Raw genomic sequence first — 23,426 nt, 5'->3', positions numbered from 1 at the left:
TCGCAACTCCGAATCACAGAAACGACTGGTACGACGGCGAATGTGAACAGTTGAAAAGCGAGAAGAATACAGCATGAGCGGGAATGCTGCAACACCGTACGAGAGCGAATCAGGCACGTTACAGACAGGTGCGGAACAGGCAGAACTCAGTCTTCCGGATGAAGAAGAGCCAGCAGGAAGAACGAGATCACGAAGCGATGGAAGAGCTGTACCGCGCTAAGGACACACGATAGTTCTACGAGAAGGTGAATCGCTCGCGCAGATGCTTTGTGCCACAAGCCGACATGTGCCGAGATAATCACGGGAATATTCTCACGAGCGAGCGTGAGGTGGTCGAGAGGTGGCGGCAGCATTACGATGAGCACCTCAATGGCGACGTTGCAAGTACCGAAGGTGCCGTGGTAACAGGTCTAGGAGTATGTGCACAGGACGAAAGACTTCCGGCCCCTGACCTCCAAGAGATTGAGGAGGAGGTTGGCTGGTTGAAAAACAACAAAGCCGCTGGAGTAGATCAACTACCAAGCGAGCTATTAAAATACGGTGGAGAAGCACTGGTGAGAACACTATACTGGGTCATTACCAAGATTTGGGAGGAGGAAGTATTACCGGAGGAATGGATGGAAGGTATCGTGTGTTCCTTTTACAAAAACGGCTGCAAGTTGGATTGCGGGAACTACCGCTCGATCACACTACTGAGCGCTGCCTACAAGATACTCTCTCAAATTTTATGCCGCCGTCTATCACCGATTGCAAGAGAGTTCGTGGGGCAATATCAGGCTGGATTTATGGGTGAACGCGCTACAACGGACCAGATGTTCGCCATCCGCCAGGTGTTGCAGAAATGCCGCGAATACAACGTTCCCACACATCACTTGTTCATCGATTTCAAATCGGCGTATGATACAATCGATCGAGAACAGCTATGGCAGATTAAGCACGAATATGGATTCCCGGATAAACTGATACGGTTGATCAAGGCGACGATGGATCGAGTGATGTGCGTAGTTCGAGTATCAGGGACACTCTCTGGTCTTTCGTGCTTGCTGTTCAACATTGCTTTGGAGGGTGTAATAAGAAGAGCGGGGATAAACACGAGTGGGACGATTTTCACGAAGTCCGTTCAGCTGCTTGGTTTCGCCGATGATATTGATATTATTGCTTGTAAATTTGAGACAATGGCAGAGCTAGGTGGGTCGACCAAGTTGAGGACGATCTGCGGACCCTATGCAGAGTGCGGAACTAGAGACGAACAGCCATGGACCGAGTGGAATGGAGGCGGCTACTATGTACAGCAGAGGCCACCCCGGCCTTAGCCTGATCGGTAAGGTAAGTAAGTAGAGTACGTCTGCACTCTTTCACCTGAGCACTACTTTATTTTTACCGACAGTCTAAGCTCCCTGGAGGCTGTTCGGTCAATGAAACTGATGAAGCACTCAGCGTACTTCCTGAATGGAATACGCCAAGTCGTGAGTGCTTTGTCCAAACGCTCATATACCATCACCATAGCTTCGATCCCGTCACATTGCTCGATTCCGATCAATAAGAAAGCGGATTCTCTGGCTAAAATAGGCGCTAGCGAATCTTTTGCATTGGCCCGAAACCTTGATCAACTGGCAGCACAAATAGAGAGATGGAGAGATGGGTAGATAGTTGCACTCCATCATTCCACAGGTGTCGAAGAAGCCATGGTTCAAAGGGTTGGATTTAAGCCGCGATTTCATTCGTGTAATGTGTCGGCTGATGTCCAACCACTATTTTTGTTAAACGCACATACCTTCCGTATTGGGCGCTCAGAAAGCAATCTCTGTGTCTGTGGCGTGGCTTACCGGGGCGTCACCACCATGGGTACACAAGTCAGATTTGTCTAACAATTCCTACAAAGATTCACGGATTTGTTATATGATTCTGTAAAATATACCGTACGAATTTATTCAAAGAATTTCTCCATAAATCAATCTGATAATTTCTGCCAAATCATGTTGATAATGCGATCTACTTCGCTGTAAAATAAATAAAAAATACTAAAACTTATAAAATACTGCAACCCATGTCCGAACTAACGGTACGGAAGTAACATGGCAGAAACCAACTATGGCAAGAACTCTACAGCCGCAGTCAACGGTTCTGGAGTTGTCAAATTGTGGTTATAATGAAAACAAATAGAATTAAGAATAAAACGGCCCGGACATGGTTCGAATTTGGAAAGTATGCCGCTTTGGCGGCAACAGTACAGTTGTGGAAGAAGTTTACCATTGATGACGGCGACGACGACGACGAAACGGAGAATTTTTGGTTTCATAAATGAAAATAGCCTGTGGCCACAGTGACCTCTCCGTCTTCTACCTTCACCGGTTTTCGGGAGGTGGCAGTAGACAGTGTCACATGTTTCTACTTGGGGGTCGTCTGATCCAGCGTAAACCACTGCACTGACTATGACAACTGTATGTGGAAGGTGGTGACAGGCGGTAGGATTGCTGGAACAAGTAACTCGTCCTGCCATGAACTGAACCCCGATGGCACTTTGGCAGCAGTAGCAGCAGCAGCCGCTGCTTTGAGGTAATGTTCATTTTCTTCAACATTATTAAATATCACTTTGGATTTCCTTGCTAGCAGTCAGTCGCCAGCACTTGGCGTATCATTCCCTATCGGTGTTTGGAACGAGTCGGATGTGAATGTCCGTTTCTCTTCGCGCGGTAGCCTTCGTAGTTAGTAGAGTTTTTTTTCCCTCGCGCTGAGGGTTTTTTATATCGGTAGTATCCTACTAGTGTGGAGTGTAGTGCCGCAAGGCGAATCCCTCCGATGTTGGGGAGCGAGTTGCATAGCAACATCGTCCAGCTCTAATCTCGAGGCAAGCATAACTGCCCATCATAAACAACGCACCACGACGACGACGACGACGACGACGACGACGACGACGACGCCGGTAACGACGAAGTGAAAAAGTCGACGATAAAGGTCATCAGCGTACAACAGCAGCAGCAGCCCAAGCCATCGCCACCAACAAGCTACCTACCTACATATAGGTATATAAAGGCTGTGCACAGACCAGTTGAGTATTTTGCATCTTTTTCGCCGCTCTATTGTTTCCCAGTCCACCGTCTAGCTCGCAGTAAAAAAATTATTTCGATTTGAGTTTCGATGGTACAGTAGTTCCCCCCGGTTCACGGCCCATTGACACCACACTATTTTTTTTAGTTTTAATTTTTTTTTTTGAGTTGCTATCCTTTCTATTCTTTGATTTTCTTTTGTTTTTTTTTTTTTCAACATTTTCTCATATTATATTAGTATTTAAGTAGATACAAACATTGAATTGATTTTTTCTAAGTTGCTATCCTTTTTCTATAAGTTTTTTTTTCCTCTTTCTTGCCCCTTTTCTCCCGATATCACTTTACTTCGGATTAGAACAGGTGTTGAGACTATTTTTTTTTGGTTTGACACCGTTTTGCTCTGCCGCATTTTAACCACAGTGGTTCAAAACCCCTTTTTTCTGGATTTATTTTTGCTTTTTTGACTTGGTTATTTTTCTCGACGTAGGACTATTGGTTGAATTCAGGTGGGACCACGTCTTCGAATTAGTGCTTTTTTTTTAGTTGCTATCCTTCTCTTTCTTTGTTTTTTTTTTGTTTTTCTTTTTTTTTCTCCTTCAATATTTTTTTTATAGATATTTAAGTTGGTAAACGGTTTTTTTGGATTGTTGTTTTTTTCCCGTTCTCCCGGTTTAACTTTATATTGAACATCTGGTTGGTTATATTGGTTTTTATTGCCATTGTCTGGCATAAGGTATAATAAAATAGGCCTGCATGGAAACGAATGACACTGGTGGGAGTTCACCGGATCTCGTAATTTCATCCGATGATGAGACAGGCTCTGGTCTGTCAACTATTTCAATAGAACAAATTCAGAATTCTGACGCCATGGAAACTGGCGATAATGAAAACGATCCAGGGGTTCCCCATGTACGTTGTGTTGTTTCTTCCGGAATCGTTCCAATTAGTTCTTTGGTGAAAGAAACACGGTCCCAGCCCATGGTAAAAACTCCCTTGGCTACAAATTTCTCTCAGCCTGGCATTTCTTCTCAGCCCGCTGTATTCTCTTCTATCCCTGGATCTTCTTCTAACCCGGTGAGCCCCCGCCAGAAAGTTTATCCACCCGGATCTAAGGGTCCCTTTCTGGTTTTCTTTCGGCCCAAACCGAATGGAAAAAAATTAAACAAATTACAAATCGCAAATGATCTGGCAAAATCGTTTCGCGGAGTTCTGGAGATAGACTCACCCAGCCGCGACAAACTGCGTGTCACAGTAAATGACCCCGATCAGGCGACAAAGATCGCTAACTTTGAGCTCTTTACGCGGGAATATAAAACATATCTGCCTAGCCTCGAGATAGAGTGCTACGGAGTGGTCACCGAAGATAATTTAACCTGTGCTGCAATCATGTCTGGAGCTGGTGGGTTCAAAAATCGTGCCGTCCCACTGGTTCCAGTACTTGATGCAGTCCAAATGAACAAGGCACAAACTGATGGCTCAAAACAACCGTCGAATTCTTTCCGGGTGACCTTTTCCGGCACCGCTCTTCCGAGCGTTCTCGTGGTTGGGCTTCTTCGATTACCTGTTCGCCTCTACGAACCGAAGGTAATGCATTGTGCAAAATGCCAGCAGTTGGGACACACCGCACTTTACTGTAGCAATAAACCACGTTGCGGTATGTGCGGTGAACAACATGCGGAGGGCTCCTGCAATATGGAGCCAAAATGTGCCACTTGTGGTGAATCTCCGCCCCACGAGCTCAGTGCATGCCCGAAGTACGTAGAGCGGGAGAAACATTCCATAAACTCCTTAAAACAGCGGTCAAGGCGATCTTATGCAGAAATGCTGAAAAAGATCGCCCCGACTGCTGTTCCAGTTGCCCAACCTTCTACTAGCACTAATATCTTTGCAACCCTGCCAGATAACGATCAAGGCTCTGACTCTGAGGATGGTGTAGAGTACACTATAATTGAGACAGGGACGAAAAGAAAGCGAGATGTTGCAAAACGGCACATGGAACAGCGAGCTTCTCAAAACGTTCCTGTTGCTCAACCAGCTCGTCAAACCCCTCTTATAAAATCAAGAAGTGGCGGGAGCACCAAAAAGGTATCGCCTCCAGGTTTCAAATTTTCAGCTGGAGATTTTCCGTCACTTCCGGGAGCATCTAAAACCCCAGATGCCCCAGTTTTTCGCCCAGAAAGCCAAAAGACTAGTCAACAGGAACGTCGACAAAACCCAGTCGGTCTTTCCGGAAAATTGACTCTCTCTGGGATAGTGGATATCATCTTCGAAACGTTTAATATCTCACCCGTAATAAGAAGTTTGATAAACATGGCACTTCCCTTTGTGACACCTCTTCTGAAGCAACTGGCTTCACAATGGCCGATTCTTGAATCTTTCATATCTTTCGATGGCTAATTTGTCCAGCGAGGTCGGAGATATGATTGAAGTCCTACAGTGGAATTGTAGAAGCCTAATTAAAAATATGGATGCGTTCAAATTTTTAGTTCACAGTACACGTTGTGACATATTTGCCCTTAGTGAAACATGGTTAACTTCCGATAAAGACATTTCTTTCCACGATTTTAATATTATTCGTCGTGATCGAGGGGATGGATATGGAGGGGTGATCTTGGGGATCAATAAGCTCCATTCCTTTTATAGAATTGATTTCCCCCCGATGAACGGCACTGAAATAGTTGCATGTCATGTTACTATACAAGGAAAAAGTTTCAGCGTAGCCAGTGTTTATATACCGCCTAGTACAAGAGTATCTCGCAGAGATCTTGCGGAAATATGCTGTGCTATGCCTGCGCCTTGGTTGATCCTAGGAGATTTTAATGCACACGGAACAGCCTGGGGGTCTCCGAAGGACGACAATCGCGCAACCCTTATATATGACCTCTGTGACTATTTCAATTTGACAATTTTGAACTCCGGGGAAGCAACGCGAATTAAACCTCCAGATCCTCCAAGTATGTTAGACCTCTCAATATGTTCGAATTCACTATCATTGGATTGCACGTGGAAGGTAATTCAGGATCCCCATGGTAGTGATCATCTGCCGATCAAAATTTCAATCACCAATGATTCGTGTCAGGCTCGCCAGATTGACGTCGCGTATGACCTCACGAAGCATATCGACTGGGGTAAATATGCTGAGTTGGTCTCAGAGGGCGAGCAGTCGGTTGACGTTCTTCCACCGCAGGAAGAGTACCAATACTTGTCCGGGTTAATCGTCGAAAGTGCTCTACAAGCGCAGCGTAGACCGGTTCCGGGAACTTCGATACGGCGAAGAACCCCCACATTGTGGTGGGATGAGGAATGTACCGGAGCCTATCGCGAAAGATCCGCCGCGTTTAAAACATATCGGAAGCGAGGTACACGGGAGAACTACGAGTGGTATTCCTTTCTCGACCATAAGTTCGCGAACCTCGTGAAGGCGAAGAAACGTGGTTATTGGAGGAATTTCGTCAACGGTTTATCGCGGGAGACGTCAATGCGAACTCTCTGGACGGTCGGAAGGAGAATGCGCAACGCGGTATCGGTTAATGAGGATCGAGAAAGCTCGCCTCGATGGATTTTCGATTTCGCAAAGAAAGTCTGTCCGGATTCGGTCCAAGTACAACCGAATTTTCGTCGTTATCCACCCGAAAGGAATGCAATGGATTCACCCTTTTCGATGCTAGAATTCTCACTCGCGCTTCTGTCATGTAACAACTCTGCCCCAGGAATGGATAGAATTAAGTTCAACTTGCTTAAAAACCTCCCAGACGTCGCAAAGAGGCGCTTGTTGAATTTATTCAATCTATTCTTGGAGAGCAACACTGTTCCGGATGACTGGAGACGAGTGAGGGTTATTGCCATTCAAAAGCCCGGGAAGCCCGCGTCGGATCACAACTCGTACCGACCAATTGCGATGTTGTCGTGCTTACGGAAGCTGCTAGAGAAGATGATTCTCCATCGGCTTGACAAATGGGTTGAATCGAATGGCCTTCTTTCAGATACTCAATTCGGTTTCCGCAGAGGCAAGGGAACGAGCGATTGTCTGGCGCTGCTTTCTACAGAAATTCAACTGGCCTACGCTCAAAAAGAGCAAATGGGCTCAGTATTTTTGGATATTAAGGGGGCTTTTGATGCCGTTTGCGTTGATGTCCTTTCAGACAAACTCCACGAGTGTGGGCTTTCTCCGATTTTAAACAACTATTTGTACAACTTGTTGTCTGAGAAGCACATGTTTTTCTCTCATGGAACCTCGGCAACTTCACGAATTAGTTACATGGGTCTCCCCCAGGGCTCATGCTTAAGCCCCCTTCTTTACAATTTTTACGTCAGAGATATCGACGAATGTCTCGTGGAAAATTGCACGCTACGACAGCTTGCGGACGACGCCGTGGTCTCTATCACCGGACCAGAGGCGGAAGATCTGCAAGGACCACTGCAAGATACCTTAGACAATTTGTCTGCTTGGGCTGTAAAGCTGGGTATCGAATTCTCTCCGGAGAAAACTGAGTTAGTTGTCTTTTCTAGGAAGCGTGATCCAGCAGATCTAGAGCTTCAATTTTTGGGTAGGGAACTCACTCAAAGTCTTTCACATATGTATCTGGGGGTCTGGTTCGACTCTAAAGGCACCTGGGGAAAGCACATTAATTATCTGTATCAGAAGTGCCAACAACGAATCAACTTCATGCGTACACTTACCGGAACATGGTGGGGAGCCCACCCGGAAGATCTGATAAAGCTTTATCGTACAACGATACTGTCGGTTCTCGAATACGGTAGCTTTTGCTTTCAGTCCGCCGCGAAAACACACATACTGAAGCTAGAGCGTATCCAGTATCGCTGTCTTCGGATCGCGTTAGGCTGCATGAACTCGACGCACACAATGAGTTTGGAGGTACTAGCAGCAGTACTCCCTTTATCAGATCGTTTCGTGGAACTGTCGTTAAGGTTCCTCATCCGCTGTGAGGTGCTGAATCCATTGGTAATTGAAAACTTTGAGAAGCTGATCGAACGAATTCATCAAACAAAGTTTATGACAGTGTACTACTCGTACATGACTCTGGAGGTTCATCCTTCTTCGAATGTTCTCAACCGTGATTGCTTCCCAGACTTCTCCAATTCCACTATAGTTTTTGATCTGTCCATGTTGCAAGAAATCCGTGGAATTCCAGATCCGCTCCGATCGGAGCACATCCCTAAAATGTTTGCAAACAAGTTTGGCCAAGTCAGTTGCGACAGAAGGTTTTTCACTGACGGGTCAAAAACAAATGATTCCACTGGATTTGGTGTATTTAATGAGCTTCATAGCGCCGCCCATAAACTTCAAAGTCCTTGCTCAGTATACATCGCAGAATTGGCGGCTATACACTACGCATTAGAGCGAATTGCCTCTCTTCCCTCTGATCAATATTTCATTTTTACGGATAGTCTCAGCTCAATTGAGGCTATTCGCTCAATGAGGCCGGTGAAGCACTCCCCGTATTTCCTGAGCGAAATTCGATCAATTCTGAGTGCTTTATCGCATCAAGCATATAACATCACTTTGGTTTGGGTCCCTTCACATTGCTCGATCCCGGGCAATGAGAAAGCGGACTCACTCGCCAAAGTGGGCGCTATGGAAGGCGATATTTATGACCGTCATATCGCTTTCAATGAATTTTTTTCGATTGCTCGTCAGCATGCCTTGGTTAGTTGGCAACAAAAATGGGATGCAGGAGAGTTGGGCAGGTGGTTACACTCAATTCTCCCACAGGTATCGAAGACGGCGTGGTTCAAGGGGTTGGATATGGGTCGAGATTTTATCAAGATAATGTGTCGACTTATGTCCAATCACTACTCTCTGGGCTCGCATTTCTATCGAATAGGGCTCACAGATAGCAATCGTTGTAGCTGTGGTGCAGGCTATCAAGATATCAACCATGTTGTGTGGGAATGTCCCGAATACGGTATTGCCAGATCCGATTTATGTGCATCCCTCAGGGCCCGAGGGAAACCAGAAAAGGAAGACATTAGAGATGTGTTGGGTAAACTTGATCTTGAGTATATGAAGCTTGTGTACGACTTCTTGAAGCAAGCTGAAGTCTTCGTCTGATATCCCCGTCTTGTTGTTCCACTTGTCCACCTCGTGTCTTTATTTGATATCCCAGTCTTGTTGCTCCACTTGTCCACCTCGTGTCCCTTCGAAAATCGTCTGTATGTATCGTTACAGGTTGTATGTCCACTCTACGTTTGACCAGCAGCAATACGCCACACCAAGCTGCCACGTGTCAATGAAAAGCCCCATCACCCTATCCTTTCCTCAAATATTTTTGTGCCCCCTAACCTCGACCAAACCGCGAGTTTTTCGGTTTCCCAAAACTAACATAGTTTATAAGACAAAAACATGAAATTGTAAATAGTTTTAACTGGATTCGGCTCCGTTATGCCTGTTGGCGCATGAGCCTTAAATAAATGATTAAGTAAAAAAAAAAAAAACTTGGCGTATGTGAATGTGGTAAGAAACTAGCAGACCCAGCAGTAGCAGCAACGGCAGAAGCAGGGAAAACTTTTTACCCCGGAACTTTTTTGCGGTAGTCATCCGTGTGCCATGCCGTGTGGCGTATTCCTAATACGTCGGATGTGCAGAAGAGGTGCAACCACTCGCTGCACATGGGGAAAATTGTAGGAATTGCTGACAAACTCTACTAATTATCCATGCTGAGAATTTCTAAAACACTAGTGAATCTGGTAATGTCTGCATCCGATTTTGCAGTTTTATCACAATAATTGCAACAAATGAGGCTGCAAACAGTGAGTTAGCAACCTGGAAGGCGCGTCCAAAATGGCTCTGGTCTTCAAAAGTTCCTATCTCATGCTTCCAGGGATCAGTCGATGACAAAGACTACTGCACTCAAACCTTCATTTAGGTCGAATCTATCTAGGTAAAATCTATTTAGGTCCCCTCATTTAGGTAACGTTACCTAAATGGAATCTGATTGTGCATAGAGCAGTTGGAGTGTTTTAGATTAGGGATAAGTTTGGTGGACATACTTGTTAGAATCCCAAAATGGCCGCCACAATGGCCGACTTTGGCACCTACTCACGATTTCGAGGGCACAAATATCTTAGTAAACAAAACCAACGCTTCTGATCTTCTTATTTTAGGCTTATTGTGAGTGAGCAAGAACAGAACAATAAAATGCACCGCTGTGTGAAGCTTGCTTCTTGAGATTTGTGCGTTTGAAGTTCTGATGCAGTGTTGAAGCGGGATTTCAAGACGTTTGTCCTTACCTAAGAGAATTAGGTTGCAAGTGGAGTTATGGGAAGTTCAGGGCGTGCTCAGGGTGGAGGCAACAAGGGGGAGATGAGGTTGGTTTGGGACTGTTTAAAATCCTCAGAAACTTTCTGAAATGCCCTCGAAATCCCCTTAAAATCCCATCGGATCCCATGTAACGCAAATGAGACCCTTCGAAACTCCCCGCAAAAACGCCTAAACATCACCAGAAGTCAAGATGTGTGGACATAGGAATTTCCGGATCGGCGGGCAGAAAGTTTGAGCTAAGCGGAGTGCGGACGGTTGAAGCGTTTGAGCTACCATGTCAAAGTTTAAACGTCGAGGTACTTCAGGAGAAGTATAAGCATCTGCGCAGTATCCCAGTGGAATCGTATAATTGTGTCCAACCAAGGATCCTTATTGGAGTCAAGCATGCCAATGTTTCGTTGGTAAGACGGTGCCAAGAAGGAAGACCCATCTGGGCTGGACGATCTTCGGAGGTTGGTCGAAACAAAAATCGAGCAACAGCGGTAGCCATATCTATCACATTTGTGCATGCAACCTGCAGAACGATGAACAACTGCACCTGGCAGTGAAGCAGTACTTCAGCCTGGATAGCCTGGGAATCATGATGCCAGTTGCGGCCTCAGTATCCAGAGACGACGAGAGGGCCTTGATGTTTCTCATCTCGCTTACGCAGGTCACCGGTAATAGATACCAAACCGGACTGCTCTGACGTTCCGATAACATTCGCCTACCGGACAGCCGGCCATTGGCCTTGCAGCGGCTCCAGTGTCTAGAAAGGCGTCTAGCCAAAAATGCCAATCTGAAGCTTGCCTACGATGGGAAACTAGCGGAATACTAAACGAAAGGATACATTAGGAAGGTAACCCAGAAGGAAATAGAGCAAAACAAAGGTCACTCTTGATACCTTCCCACGTTTCCGGTTACAAATCCCAACAAGCCAGGGAAAATCCGTATTGTATGGGATGCTGCAGCAACCGCTCATGGAGTAAGTCTCAACTCAATGCTGCTTACTGGCCCGGACTTGTTGAGCTCGTGAGTTGCCATCCTGAACCAATTTCGGGAAAGCCGCATCGGTATTTGTGGAGACATTCGCGAAATGTTTCTCCAGATCGGAATACGTCCAGAGGACCAGTTTTACCAGCTGTTTCTATGGAATGACACGGTGAACCAGGAAGAACCTAGCACGTTCGTTGTCCCCGTAATGGTCTTCGGACACGGTCATCGCCAACTATAGCGCAATGCGTTAAAAATCAGAATGCTCAGAGGTTCCGTGCCGAGCTCCTCGTTGCAGTTGAAGCCATTGAAAAAAGGCACTATGTGGACGACATGCTTGCCAGAACCGAAACGGAAGATGAAGCCATCGACCTGGCAAAGTCGGTGAAACACGTTCATGCTCAAGGCGGCTTTGATATTATAAACTGGGTTTATAATTCCGCCAAAGTTTTGAATGCGCTGAACGAAAGCCCGACGAGTGAGAAGTCCTTAAACCTAGCAGCCGACATTACGACGGAGAAAGTCTTGGGAATGTGGTGGAACACCTCAACCGACTGCTTTAACTTTAAAATCTGCTGGACCAGGTTTGAAGCAGCACTGTTTGACGGAACCAGAGCACCTACCAAACGAGAACTTCTTCGGATCCTGATGAGTATTTTTGATCAATTGGGACTCATTTCGCAATTCCTAATGATTCTCAAGGTTACACTCCAAGAATTATGGCGTAAGGGACCGAAATGGGACGACCAGATAGAAGGCAAGCAGCTCGACGATTGGCAGACGTGGACAAAATTGCTACCGACACTGGAGGAACTCCAAATACCTCAATGTTACCGCCAGATCACAACAACTGGAGCCCAGATTCAAATGCACACATTCGTGGACGCTGGAGATAAAGGGATGGCTGCAGTCGTGTATCTACGGTTCGAAGAAAATGGAACCATCGAATGTGCTTTAGTCGGGGCGAAAACACGGGTTGCACCATTGAAGTACCTGTCAACGCCACGTTCGGAACTTTGGGCTGCTGTCATCGGAGCTAGATTATCCAACAGCACTATGAAGTCATTGTCACTTTCAGTATCGCAGCGCTTTTTCTGGTGCGACTCACGTAACGTATTGTGCTGGTTACGTTCCGATCACCGTCGTTACAGCCAGTATGTTGCGGCGAGAACGAGTGAAATTCTAGACACTATGGAAGTTAACGAATGGAACTGGGTCAAATCGGAGTGGAACGTCACAGATGATGGCACGAAATGGACCGGGCAGGTGCAGATGAAGTCCGACGATCGCTGGTTCCTAGGGCCGGACATTTTGCCTAGGGCATTTTTGCAGAAAGCGGAGCGAGATTGACCTGTTATCTTGTACAACCAAGAAACTACGACCGAAGAGCTTCGAACCAGTGCTCTGGTGCACAGGAAAGTTCGGGATCCAGTGGTTGTGGCTAGTGACTACTCTAGCTGGAATCGTCTGCTAAAAGTTACGGCATATGTACAGCGATTCGTGTACAATCTACAAGCGAAACGGCAGGGATTAGTTTCACGTCAAGGACCATTGTCTAGTGAAGAATTGAGACAGGCTCAGCTGTACCAATTTCGGCAGGCGCAACAATAAGTGTATCACGAAGAAATGTTGGTGCTGAAGGAGGGGTCGAAAAATGGAGAGAACGTGCGGAAGCAATGGCAACAATACAGTCGCAGCCAGATCTACAAAATGATCCCATTCGTGGACGAAGACGGAGTTTTGCGAATGAACAGCCGAGCTGCGGAGTGTTCTTTCCTGTTTCCGGAAGAAAAATTCCCGATAATACTTCCGGAAAACCATCCGGTTGCCAAAACTCTCCTAGTGGACTTCAATGAGAGGTACCAGTACCACCATCCCAATTATGCGACTGTAGCCAACGAGATGCGTAGACGGTACTGTATTCCACGACTTCGTCAAACACTTCGCAAGAAGCGATGTTGTTGTCAATGGTGTCGGAACCGGGATACGAAACCTGCACCATCAGAAATGGCAGAACTTCCTTCGGCGAGAATGGCAGCCTTCACCAGGCCATTTCCCCATGTAGGCGTAGATTTCTTTGAGCCTATTGAAGTCTTAGTGGGGCGAAGGATCGAGAAGCGTTGGGGGTCTTATTAGCGTGTCTAACTGTCCGGGCTCTTCATATTGAGGTTGCTAACTCCCTTAGCACCAGCTCGTGCATGATGACGTTGAACAATTTCATCGCTCATCGAGGTGCTTTTACTCCGATAGAGGGACGAATTTCGTCGGCGCATCCAAAGAGCTACGCGACGCTCTGAATGCGATTGATAAGCACGAAATGTCGAAGGAGTTCATAACACCAGCCACGTCTTGGCAGTTCAACCCGCCGTCCAGCCCCCACATGGGCGGTAGCTGGGAGAGGTTGACCCAATCGGTGAAACAAAACTTGATGGAAGTGCTGAAGTGTAGGCGACCAACTGACGAGGAACTACGCAGTGCGTTGACACAGATCGAAGCTGTTCTCAACAGTCGCCCACTTACTGATGTTCCCGTGGACAATGAGTCGGAACCAGCTCTGACTCCCAACCATTTTTATTGGGGTCATCGGATGGCTCCAAACCCCTGAGCCCTGACGCTTTTCGATGACAGCGTTCAAGCTGTGCGACGGGGATGGCAGGTGTCCCAAATGATGGCGAATCTTTTTTGGAGACGTTGACTTCGAAATTATTTACCCGAAATCTCGAAACAAGTGGTTCAAGGAGGTTAACCCCTTAGCCGTGGGTGATATTGTCGTGATCGTGGACTCTACCACGGAACTGCTGGCCTAAGTGCCGCGTAATCGGTACAGTAGAAAAAGGAAGTCAGGTACGTAGGGCAACTGTACAAACTAGCAAAGGAGTATATGAGCGCCCAGCTGTTAAGTTGGCGGTCCTTGATATCTAGAGCGAAAATAGGTAGGGGGAGAGTGTTACAAGCCCTCAGTGTTGTGTCGCTCCTAGCTACTCAACTGACCGTACCCCATGCTCTGGTATGGTCGCGCGCCGATGGATGAGCGATGACAGGAGAAGAATAGTAGGCTAATAATGAGAGCGATAGGGAATTCCACTTTGTTGACAACAAACCGTAAAGCCATTGAAGACGCAAGCAGTGAATTTATCCTTGCTTAGATTCTTGTATTATTACTACAAATAATTTTTAAATCTAATATAACGGCGAAAGTAAACTAGTGAAATTGATCTTAAAACTAGAAATGCTTAATACTAAATGAATTTCTATAGTTTGATGCGACAACGACTTTGGGCAAATACTTAAACTAAAGCTAACCTAAACAAACACGTTAGCCCGAAGGTAAATAGATTAAATGTAAACAGACCTCACATCGCTAGTCAGGGACGTTCGACTTGAGAAGGACAAAAGGACGAAGATTGACTAAACGTAAGTAACGAAAACAAGTACTTTAAACACAATATTGAATTACCTTAAACCTACATGCAGGATATTAAAATAGCTACTAAAATACGAATATTGCAAATCTCGGAAACCTCCCTTTCTTCGTCACCAAAACCCAACAATATGTGTATTGAAATTTTGACCATCAGACCGATATTCATATCCCCATGTGACCCACGCCGGCTGGAGCCAAAAGCTGTCACATTTCCTAGATGTTCTTCTCTCTATTCCAAAAACCACACACTCTCACTCCCAAATCCGCCTCCTGCTGTTTGACGGGAGCCCGGAGGAAGTCGAAATTAAATTGAGGGCATAAAGAGTGTGCAAAAGTTCTGCCCCCGTCTTCCACAAGGCCGCCGTCGACGTCGCTGCGCTGCGAGGCGAGGCGATGTCATCCCATCCGGGAATCATCCGCCTCGGAACTATACCACCGCGCCGCGCCGCCGGCTGTCATCGTCACCGGGAGTCGGAATTTAGCTGACATACACGTGTAACTAGCCAGCAGCAGAACGCGCAACGTGGTCGTCACCGAAACGAGAGCCAGCGGTCAGCAGTTGGTGCGAGCAAACGACCGACCGACGTCCGTCCTGCATAGCTGAGTGAGCAATTTGTTTCTCCTTCGGTGGGCACATCTCAATCTAATAATACAATTACGCATTATGAACTTTTCCCTGGGAAAAAGGGTGGTTGAGTGTGTGTGCTGGACGCTCCACGACGTTTCTTGTTCTTCTTGGTATTACATCTCAACCGAAACAGAGCCTGTCTCTGAGCTAATGGGAACGTCGAACGTTGTTAGCCCCTCGGATAAAGGATATCATCTTTGATTGAACCGATGTGAAAACCGAACCGACTTTAATAATGGTCTTACCTGTTAGTAGCACATGAGCCCACAGACCTAAAGAGGCTGCCAAAGTTTGCCTAGTGTAAAACAGCGTAAATGAGTAGGGCTCTTCAGATGATGCATTTCACTTGCATATGCATCATGCAGAATTGCATCCAAATTGACAGCTGCTTGGTTAGCCGTGAATAAGAGCCTGATAAGTATAATGACAGTTGTCAAGAGAAGACGGGCACTGTAATGAACATGTGACAATTAGAATTTTGAATAGCAAGCTTGAAGAAGCAAATGTCATGAACAAAACCTCTTCGAGGCAAGACACTTCTAGAAGATCTTTCACCGGTTTTTCTGGATCTGCCGGTTTGTTCGATCTGAGGCGACCGTCAGTACCGTACATTGTTGGGGATGGAAAGTGTTGTGCGCAGTTTCATCTACATCAGGCAATATAAAACAACTGGCAAGATAGTTTAAGATTGCGGAAAAAATCCAAAACTCATCTTGCTTCCATCCGAGATATCGCGTGTAAAATGTGCTTCTTCATGGTTCCAATTCCCCACGGTTATAACTGACCGTTCCGCCAACGTGGCGATATACACTTTTTTGTGAAATAGTTTGTGCAGAAATAAATATTTGGTTTGGCTTGAATGGACGAAAAAATATTACATTCGATTGCACTCTCGGGTACCCAGCAACTTCCAACTTGGTTGCCACTTTGCACTGCTAGCCATCAGCATCAGCAGTCCAGAACCAGGTCTGAAAAAGTTCGGAAGCGCCGCTAGGCCAAAGGAAATAAAACCACAAACCCCCAAATGTATTATTATTGAGGAAATATGTATGTATGAAAACGGTTTCTCTCGGCATCGACAGCTGCGCGGCGCGTGGTGGCAATCGGTTTGCCGGACTGGCAATCAGAGAGTGAGGAAAAGAACTTCGAAGTTCCTCTCCATACCGCAGCAGAGTCTATTGTGTACCTTCCTACCACTACTGACTGCCTGTGTGTCTAGGAGTCACGCTGCCGGCTGGCGATTGCTGGAGCCATTTAGACTAGCGGCTTACAACGTTCGAAATGAACGGGGCTGGGTTTGAAAACACAGTTCGAGGGGTCGCCGGATGAACGTTTATGAGGTTAAAAGTTCCTTGTCACTGAATATTCATACAATTTGTAGATTTGTTGCTTTTGAGCTAAGTAATTTGTCAGCAGAATCAGAATCAGAAGCAGAAGCAGAAGCAGAAGCAGAAGCAGAAGCAGAAGCAGAAGCAGAAGCAGAAGCAGAAGCAGAAGCAGAAGCAGAACGATGCTAATAACATTGATATTAAAAATCCAAATCCACGCTTGACAGAGCCCTCGTTCACTCGTCATAGGAAATCGTTCGCTCAGTTTAGCTTTTCCGGTTATTGAAGTGTATATCAAATTTGCAATAGACGGATGAGGGTGTATCGCACCGTTTGCCGCCACAATCGCGCGCTAGGCATCGCGTGGTGGAGCTCTTGGTTAGCAGATTTTTTTATATGTTGCTGCTGCTGTTGTTGCTTCAACTGGACGAAACGGGGTACTCTTCCCATATCGGTTTCCGGCGGTTAGCGGGTCCAGTCCGTCGTCGTCGGTGGCTCTGTACCCACACTGCGGTTCAGCAGTTTTAGGTTGCCATTCTAATGTGTTTGTTCATGCATCTCGTTCATATATTCATTCCTTTCGTTTTATTTAGAAAAGAGAGTTTACCGTTGATTGCTGTGAGATTGTGGTTCATCCTTTGTCTTTACACACCATTTTTTCACATGGTCAAGTCCATCACCTTTTTCGTGCAATAGCTGACGCTCACCATGCTGACATAGTACTAGATCAGCGTGCTTGGCTTGATCCAATGCATGGCTAGAGTTAATAGCTGAAACACTCCAAACGACTTAAACTGATGGAGCGCCTTCGTATTTCAACATGCACGATGTTGTTTCAAATGTTCTGGCAGCAACGTCCGAATTTCGTGAAAATCATACCAGCTGTATTGGCTCATCGCATTACGCCTTACAGGGCGGAGCATTGCTACGAAAGGTATCCAAAATTTTCCCAACAGCAATGTACGCTTCGCCACGCGAAAGACTACAAGATCTCATGTCGGCTACGAGGGGAAGCAAAAAATAACATTTGAACCGCTTGCGAACCAAACGGCAAACATGTACTCAATAATTTATTTTCCCCAACACGCGCGCTCGCCTCGTGTGGTTGGGTTCGGTGGCGGCGGCGGATTGTTCTCAGGAATCTACCATGCCATCGTCGGAACGGAACACCTCTGGGCGGACGCGAGAGAGTATTTTAAAAAGAAATAAATCGTATCGCCATCAGGAAAAATATAAACATCACTACCGGATATGCCTCTTATTCCAGCGACCAAAGCGGAATTTGACCGGCTTGTTTGTATATTTAGGGCTGGTACCTATTGCATATGAGCTAAATGTCCGCGCGAATAGAAAAGGATGACGGACAAAACGATGAGGACACGTTAGGGCTGATACAGCAGCGTATAGGTACCTTCAACCGGAAATATTCAAAAGCACCTCCTAAAAATGCTGATTCCCGTTTTGTTGGCACTGTGCAACCCACCAATTTAGTCCTAATCAGGGTTCACATCTGGTGAGGTTTTGTTTATCATCGAAACACAAATGCAGTGAAGGCTGAAAGTGAAACTCTGGAAAAATAGAGGATAATTGACAGTAAATGTAATGTTGCTACCGATAAAAAATCAGAGTATTTATTGAGTGCAATGTTCCTGTATGTATGGGATGATCATCACGCAACTTCTTGGACGCCATAGGTATTATGTTGCACTTTTAGCGGTCCCTACATTGCAATGTTTTGTCCTCTTGAAACTGGATAGTAACGCAGAATCAAGCCTTGAATATAGAAGCACAAACATACATATTTTCCCCTTCCTTGCTCCGAAACATACAACATCAAAACCTACATCAGCCATGTTGCAGCCGCTAGTTTGCTCAATGTAACCTGAAATCCCTCGAACGATTCAAAATGTATAGCATACCAAACAGCCGTTAAGTTACCAACATTCGAACGGAAATGGGCACAAAGCTGGTGTTATCCAACCAACCCAAGCTCATGGAAGCACTAAGTTTCATCTAATAACATGAAGTGAGCGCCAATCCATTCTCCATCAACCATCTCCTCCTCTTCTTGCACTCTAGTGTACATCAAAACATAATTGAATCAATGCACAATGGAAAAAAATATGTATAAAACGCGAATTAATTCAATATCTCTGCTCGGAGTGGATGGATTCCAATGAATTTTTGATACAAACTGCAAAAATCCCTACAGTTTCAGATAAGGTAGTTGTCATTCGCTGCACGTTGCTGGAAATCTATGTATCGGGCCCGTTTTACCCCATTTTCTCTCATTTTCACCTTTTTGGAAAAATCTTGGAAAATAAGTGCTTGTGTAAAAACTTCCGTAGTATCGAATGGAGCTGGTTTAGCTCACCGCTTGGCCTTAAAAATTTGAATATTTTCAAATTTCCCCGACATCCCCTTTTCTTTAAAATATCACATGCATCTCCGCCCGAAGTGGAACGCAAACCATAAGCGCAGGATCAATCCTAGGTCAAATTGCCGATGCTGTGGAAGTTTTTACACAAATACGAGTTAATCAAGGCATTTATTTTGAACACCAGGTGGGAATAGAAGAGGATTTTCTCAAAAATGTGTGAGAAAGAGAGAGCGGAATATAACGAGGTCAATACACTTATTTTCAGCATCGTGCGACGAATTACACCCTCCTTATATGAAACTATAGAGATTTTTATAGTTTGTGTCAAAAATTCATTCGAATCCATCCACTCCAAGCTGAGATATTGAATTTATTCGCGTTTCATATATATTTTTTCCCACTGTGCGATATACATACCAAAAAAATAATGTAATTCTAAACATGGTAATCACATTTATTATCATTATTATCGTCGCAGCACTAAATCGACAAGCGAAGTTTTTTTTTTTTATTTTAATTTTATTTGCCACTGTAAAAGTTAATGAAAACTGTGCACAGCTACTTCAAAAGTGTAATTCATTCAGTGTATGTGTGTGTGTGTGTTTGTAAATCTTGTGTAAATACTAGGGTACCTGCTGAAGTTGGTTCAAAGTATGGAAACTAATCATGATGGACATCTTTATAGTGCAGGAAAGGAAGCCATTTCCCCAACTGTACTGACTGTACATCAGGAACTTCTCAACCCTACGAGCCCATACAAGTAGGTTAATGATCCTGGAAGCGGATCCCGCGCCTACAGTCGCGTTACTTCTGATTATCGTAGGGAGCCAGCACTGTGAGCTTAAGGTTTGTTTTTAGTCCAAAAGCAATAATTCAAGTAATTCGACGCTAGTCACACCAGCTACGTACAGTGTGGTTTCACAATCGTAATTAGTGAATTATTGCTGATTACACTAGTTTACAGCATTTTTGAACTCGGTAAGCTGATGATCATTTTTGGTGTAGAATCATGCCCTGAGTTCGAAAACGCGAAAGAAAAAAATTACAGTAGAGCGGAAATTTTTTCGACTTTCCATACACGGTTGATGATTTGAAATCGATTTTTGTTCTATTTTTAAGCAAAGTCGCTCACTTCAAACATCTCATTCTCCGTAATCAATGCTCCGATTGGGCTGAATTTTTTACTGTAACTCGCCTACATATGATATGTCAAATAAACGTCGAGAAAGAATTTTTAAATTGTTTTTTTCTTACTGAAAAAAATACAAAACTACAAATTTGTTTGGGAATTTTGCTAAAATTTAAGGAGTTCGTCCCTAAAACACGGCAATATCTTGAATTTCATCAATCTGACGCAAAACCTGTACTCAGATGATCGAATGGTATTGTATTCAACTTCTTATTTATGGAAAAAGATTTAAATTTGGTTGAACAAAACGCAATATATTTGAATTTTAGTAAATTTCATATTTTGAAAAATTGTAAAACTCGATATTGAGCTAAAACTCAAAAACTGTTCTACTTAAAATTTTTTGAAGGTCGGTTTCCAAATCAGCGCTTAATTGTGCTTCAAAAATTTTGGTCGTTGACATAAGTTCACGACTTTCGTTTTATTTTGTAAACTAGTGTTATGTGCTAATTGTGATAGGTGTGAACGTAGACGATTTTTAAAGCTTGAAAGTGATCTTGCCAGTTTTATCTCGATTGTAAGATTGTTAAAAAGCCTAATTCCTCTTTGAAAAACACTGTTTTGTGCCATAGAAGTTCGTGATAACACTTGGTAAATATTGTTTTGCTGCCTTGTACGTTGTGTATGTACTGTGGATACCCTAATGAGTGGAATATTACATTTTATCAAACCGTGTTGTACTTTATTCAAATAAATCATGATCTCAAACTTATTTAAATTATTTAAAGCTTTTTCATTATACAAATCAGAGGATCTAGTCAACCTGGGTATTTTTTTAATTATTTTTATTATGCCATTTTGAAGACGAGATAGCTTGAGCAAATGCACGTTACTAGTACTGCCCCAAATGCAATTCATGTACATTATGTGTGGATGTACAAATGCGAAATATACTTTCCAGGCAGTATCTTCTGTTACTAAAGGTCGCAGTTTTTTCAATGCAAAAGTCATAGTTTTGAGTTTGTTTTCTACATTGATTATATGAGACGTCCATTTAATATTGGAATCAATGATCAAGCCCAGAAACTTGGTTTGTTCAATTTGTTTTAAGTATGTATTATCACATACTACTCTAATAATCGGTGACTGACCACGAAGGCTAAATGTCATAACTAATGTTTTGTCAACATTTAGCGCTAAGCAATTCTGCTTGCACCATTGATTAATTAGTTTTATATCGTGTTCCATGTTACTTACTAGGATTGCTTCATTTCCTGCTTCGTAGTATAAAGTGGCATCATCTGCATAAAGCTGAAGGTAACCCTTCAGTGGTAGCGCAAATATATCATTAATAAAAATTATAAACAATAATGGTCCTAATATAGATCCTTGAGGAACACCATATTTAATGTAGCGGGGTTGTCCAACTGAGTTATTTATTTTCACTACCTGACATCTATTCGTGAGGTAACTTTCCATTAAATTTTGTGCTTCTGGTGAAAATCCAATTTTCGTTAATTTGTGCAACAATATTTTATGGTCTACGCAATCAAAAGCCTTTTTAAAGTCAATAAACATTGCTGCTACTTTTTCAGATCTGTCCAATCCGTCTATGATTTTGCAAACGAAATTAATAGAGGCTGTAAGCGTGTTGGACTTAGGAATGAAGCCAAATTGATTCTGGTTTATAACATTATGCTGATCAAGAAATACCCTAATCTGATCATGTAACAATCGTTCAAATAGTTTTGATGCAGAATTCAATACAGAAATGGGTCTATAGTTGCATATATCAGACTTCGACCCTGCTTTATACAACGGAATAACTTTGGCTGTTTTTAAAGAACTAGGAAACTGATTTGCAATAATGCAATGATTAAACATTTCCGTGTACTTCGGCACGAGCATGTGTTTAAAGTTTTTCAGAAATTTATTCGGAACTCCATCGTTCCCTGTGGACGCATTTACGTTGATGTTATCAAAAGCACGGAGAACATCATTTTCAGTTACAGTGGAAAAATTAAATGATTGTCCAACAACATCTGTTTGAACAAAAACACTTGGCGGCCTGTGTGTTATTATCGTTTCTACACTATTGATGAAGTATTCATTGAACATTTCACAAAGCTGACGTTCATCGGTAACACGACCAGTTGGACAATCAATCGCGTAACTATGCGATTGTTGATTCGAATTGTTATATATTATTTCATTTAGCGTATTCCAGAATTGTTTAGGATTATGAGTGTTTTCGCCAAGCTTACTGTTGTAATAGTTTTTTTTTGTCCATTTGATATGGTTATTTAAATTATTCCTATACTGAATGTATTCAGCGGTATATCTAGAGTCCCTGCGGGAATTTCGATATAGCCTATTTTTAATACCAATCATTGATAAAATTTCATTGGTTATGTATGGTTTTCGTGGACTTTTATTCATGTTAACGTTGATTTCCCGAGTATTTTGTTGAATTTGAGAGCTGATGGAATTCATGAGCTCATCAAAAGATGTTGCATTTTCTAGGGCTAAACTTTCAGGAGTTATTCTATTATACGAAATTACAGTTTTTGTTTTTCGATTTCTTACTGTTCGTTAATTGCAGTTGACGGATAATAAAATCGTTCGATGATCTGACACATGTGGTTCAGAGTCCATCATTCGAAAATCATAGCTATATTCACTAATGTTGGTAAATGCATGATCAATTAAGGTGCCAATTGAGTTAGATACCCGCGTAGCGTAATCGCTACTGATTGGATTAATGAATAGAAATCCACTCCCTTCAACTGTGATTGTATAATCAGATACTAGTCTTTGTTGCGTATCTAACATATTGATGTTAAAGTCACCTAAAACTATTGTCTTAGGATAGTCGTGTAGAACATTTTCCAATTCATTCAAAAACTCCAACTGATTTCTACCAGGATTGTATAATCCCATTATTTTGATTTTTTCGTTAATCAAATCAACCACAACAAAATCGTTTACATCTCTGTGAGTTGAGAGAATCATTTGCGAACTAACATCTTGACGTACAAATATTGACACACCACCTCCACGATCAGAGTCGCGCGTGCAATGGTATGATCGATAATTATGTATGTTAAATATTTCCCAACTGTAGAGCCAAGTTTCGCTCAAAACTATCACATGTATCGATTGGTTTAAGCTGTGTATGAATCATTCCAGGCAATCGAGCTTATTGCGGCAGCTTCTAATATTGAGGTATAATATAT

At 43.7% G+C, this 23,426-nt stretch overlaps 1 protein-coding gene across 1 annotated transcript; it reads left to right on the top strand.

The window, feature by feature from the left end:
- The first annotated feature begins 11,634 nt into the window (after positions 1 to 11,634).
- Positions 11,635 to 12,651, top strand: LOC134289567 (uncharacterized). Its single transcript, XM_062855556.1, has one exon. The coding sequence runs from the start codon at positions 11,635 to 11,637 to the stop codon at positions 12,649 to 12,651; it is 1,017 nt and encodes a 338-aa protein (XP_062711540.1).
- Positions 12,652 to 23,426: the final 10,775 nt, after the last annotated feature.

The sequence above is a fragment of the Aedes albopictus genome, chromosome 1, assembly GCF_035046485.1.
Source record: "Aedes albopictus strain Foshan chromosome 1, AalbF5, whole genome shotgun sequence".
Classification (NCBI taxonomy): domain Eukaryota; kingdom Metazoa; phylum Arthropoda; class Insecta; order Diptera; family Culicidae; genus Aedes; species Aedes albopictus.
This window is presented reverse-complemented; position numbering and strand designations above follow the sequence as displayed.

Coding starts and splice junctions, on each gene's coding strand:
- LOC134289567 (XM_062855556.1), top strand. CDS start 11,635: ATGCTTGCCAGAACCGAAACGGAAGATGAAGCCATCGACCTGGCAAAG.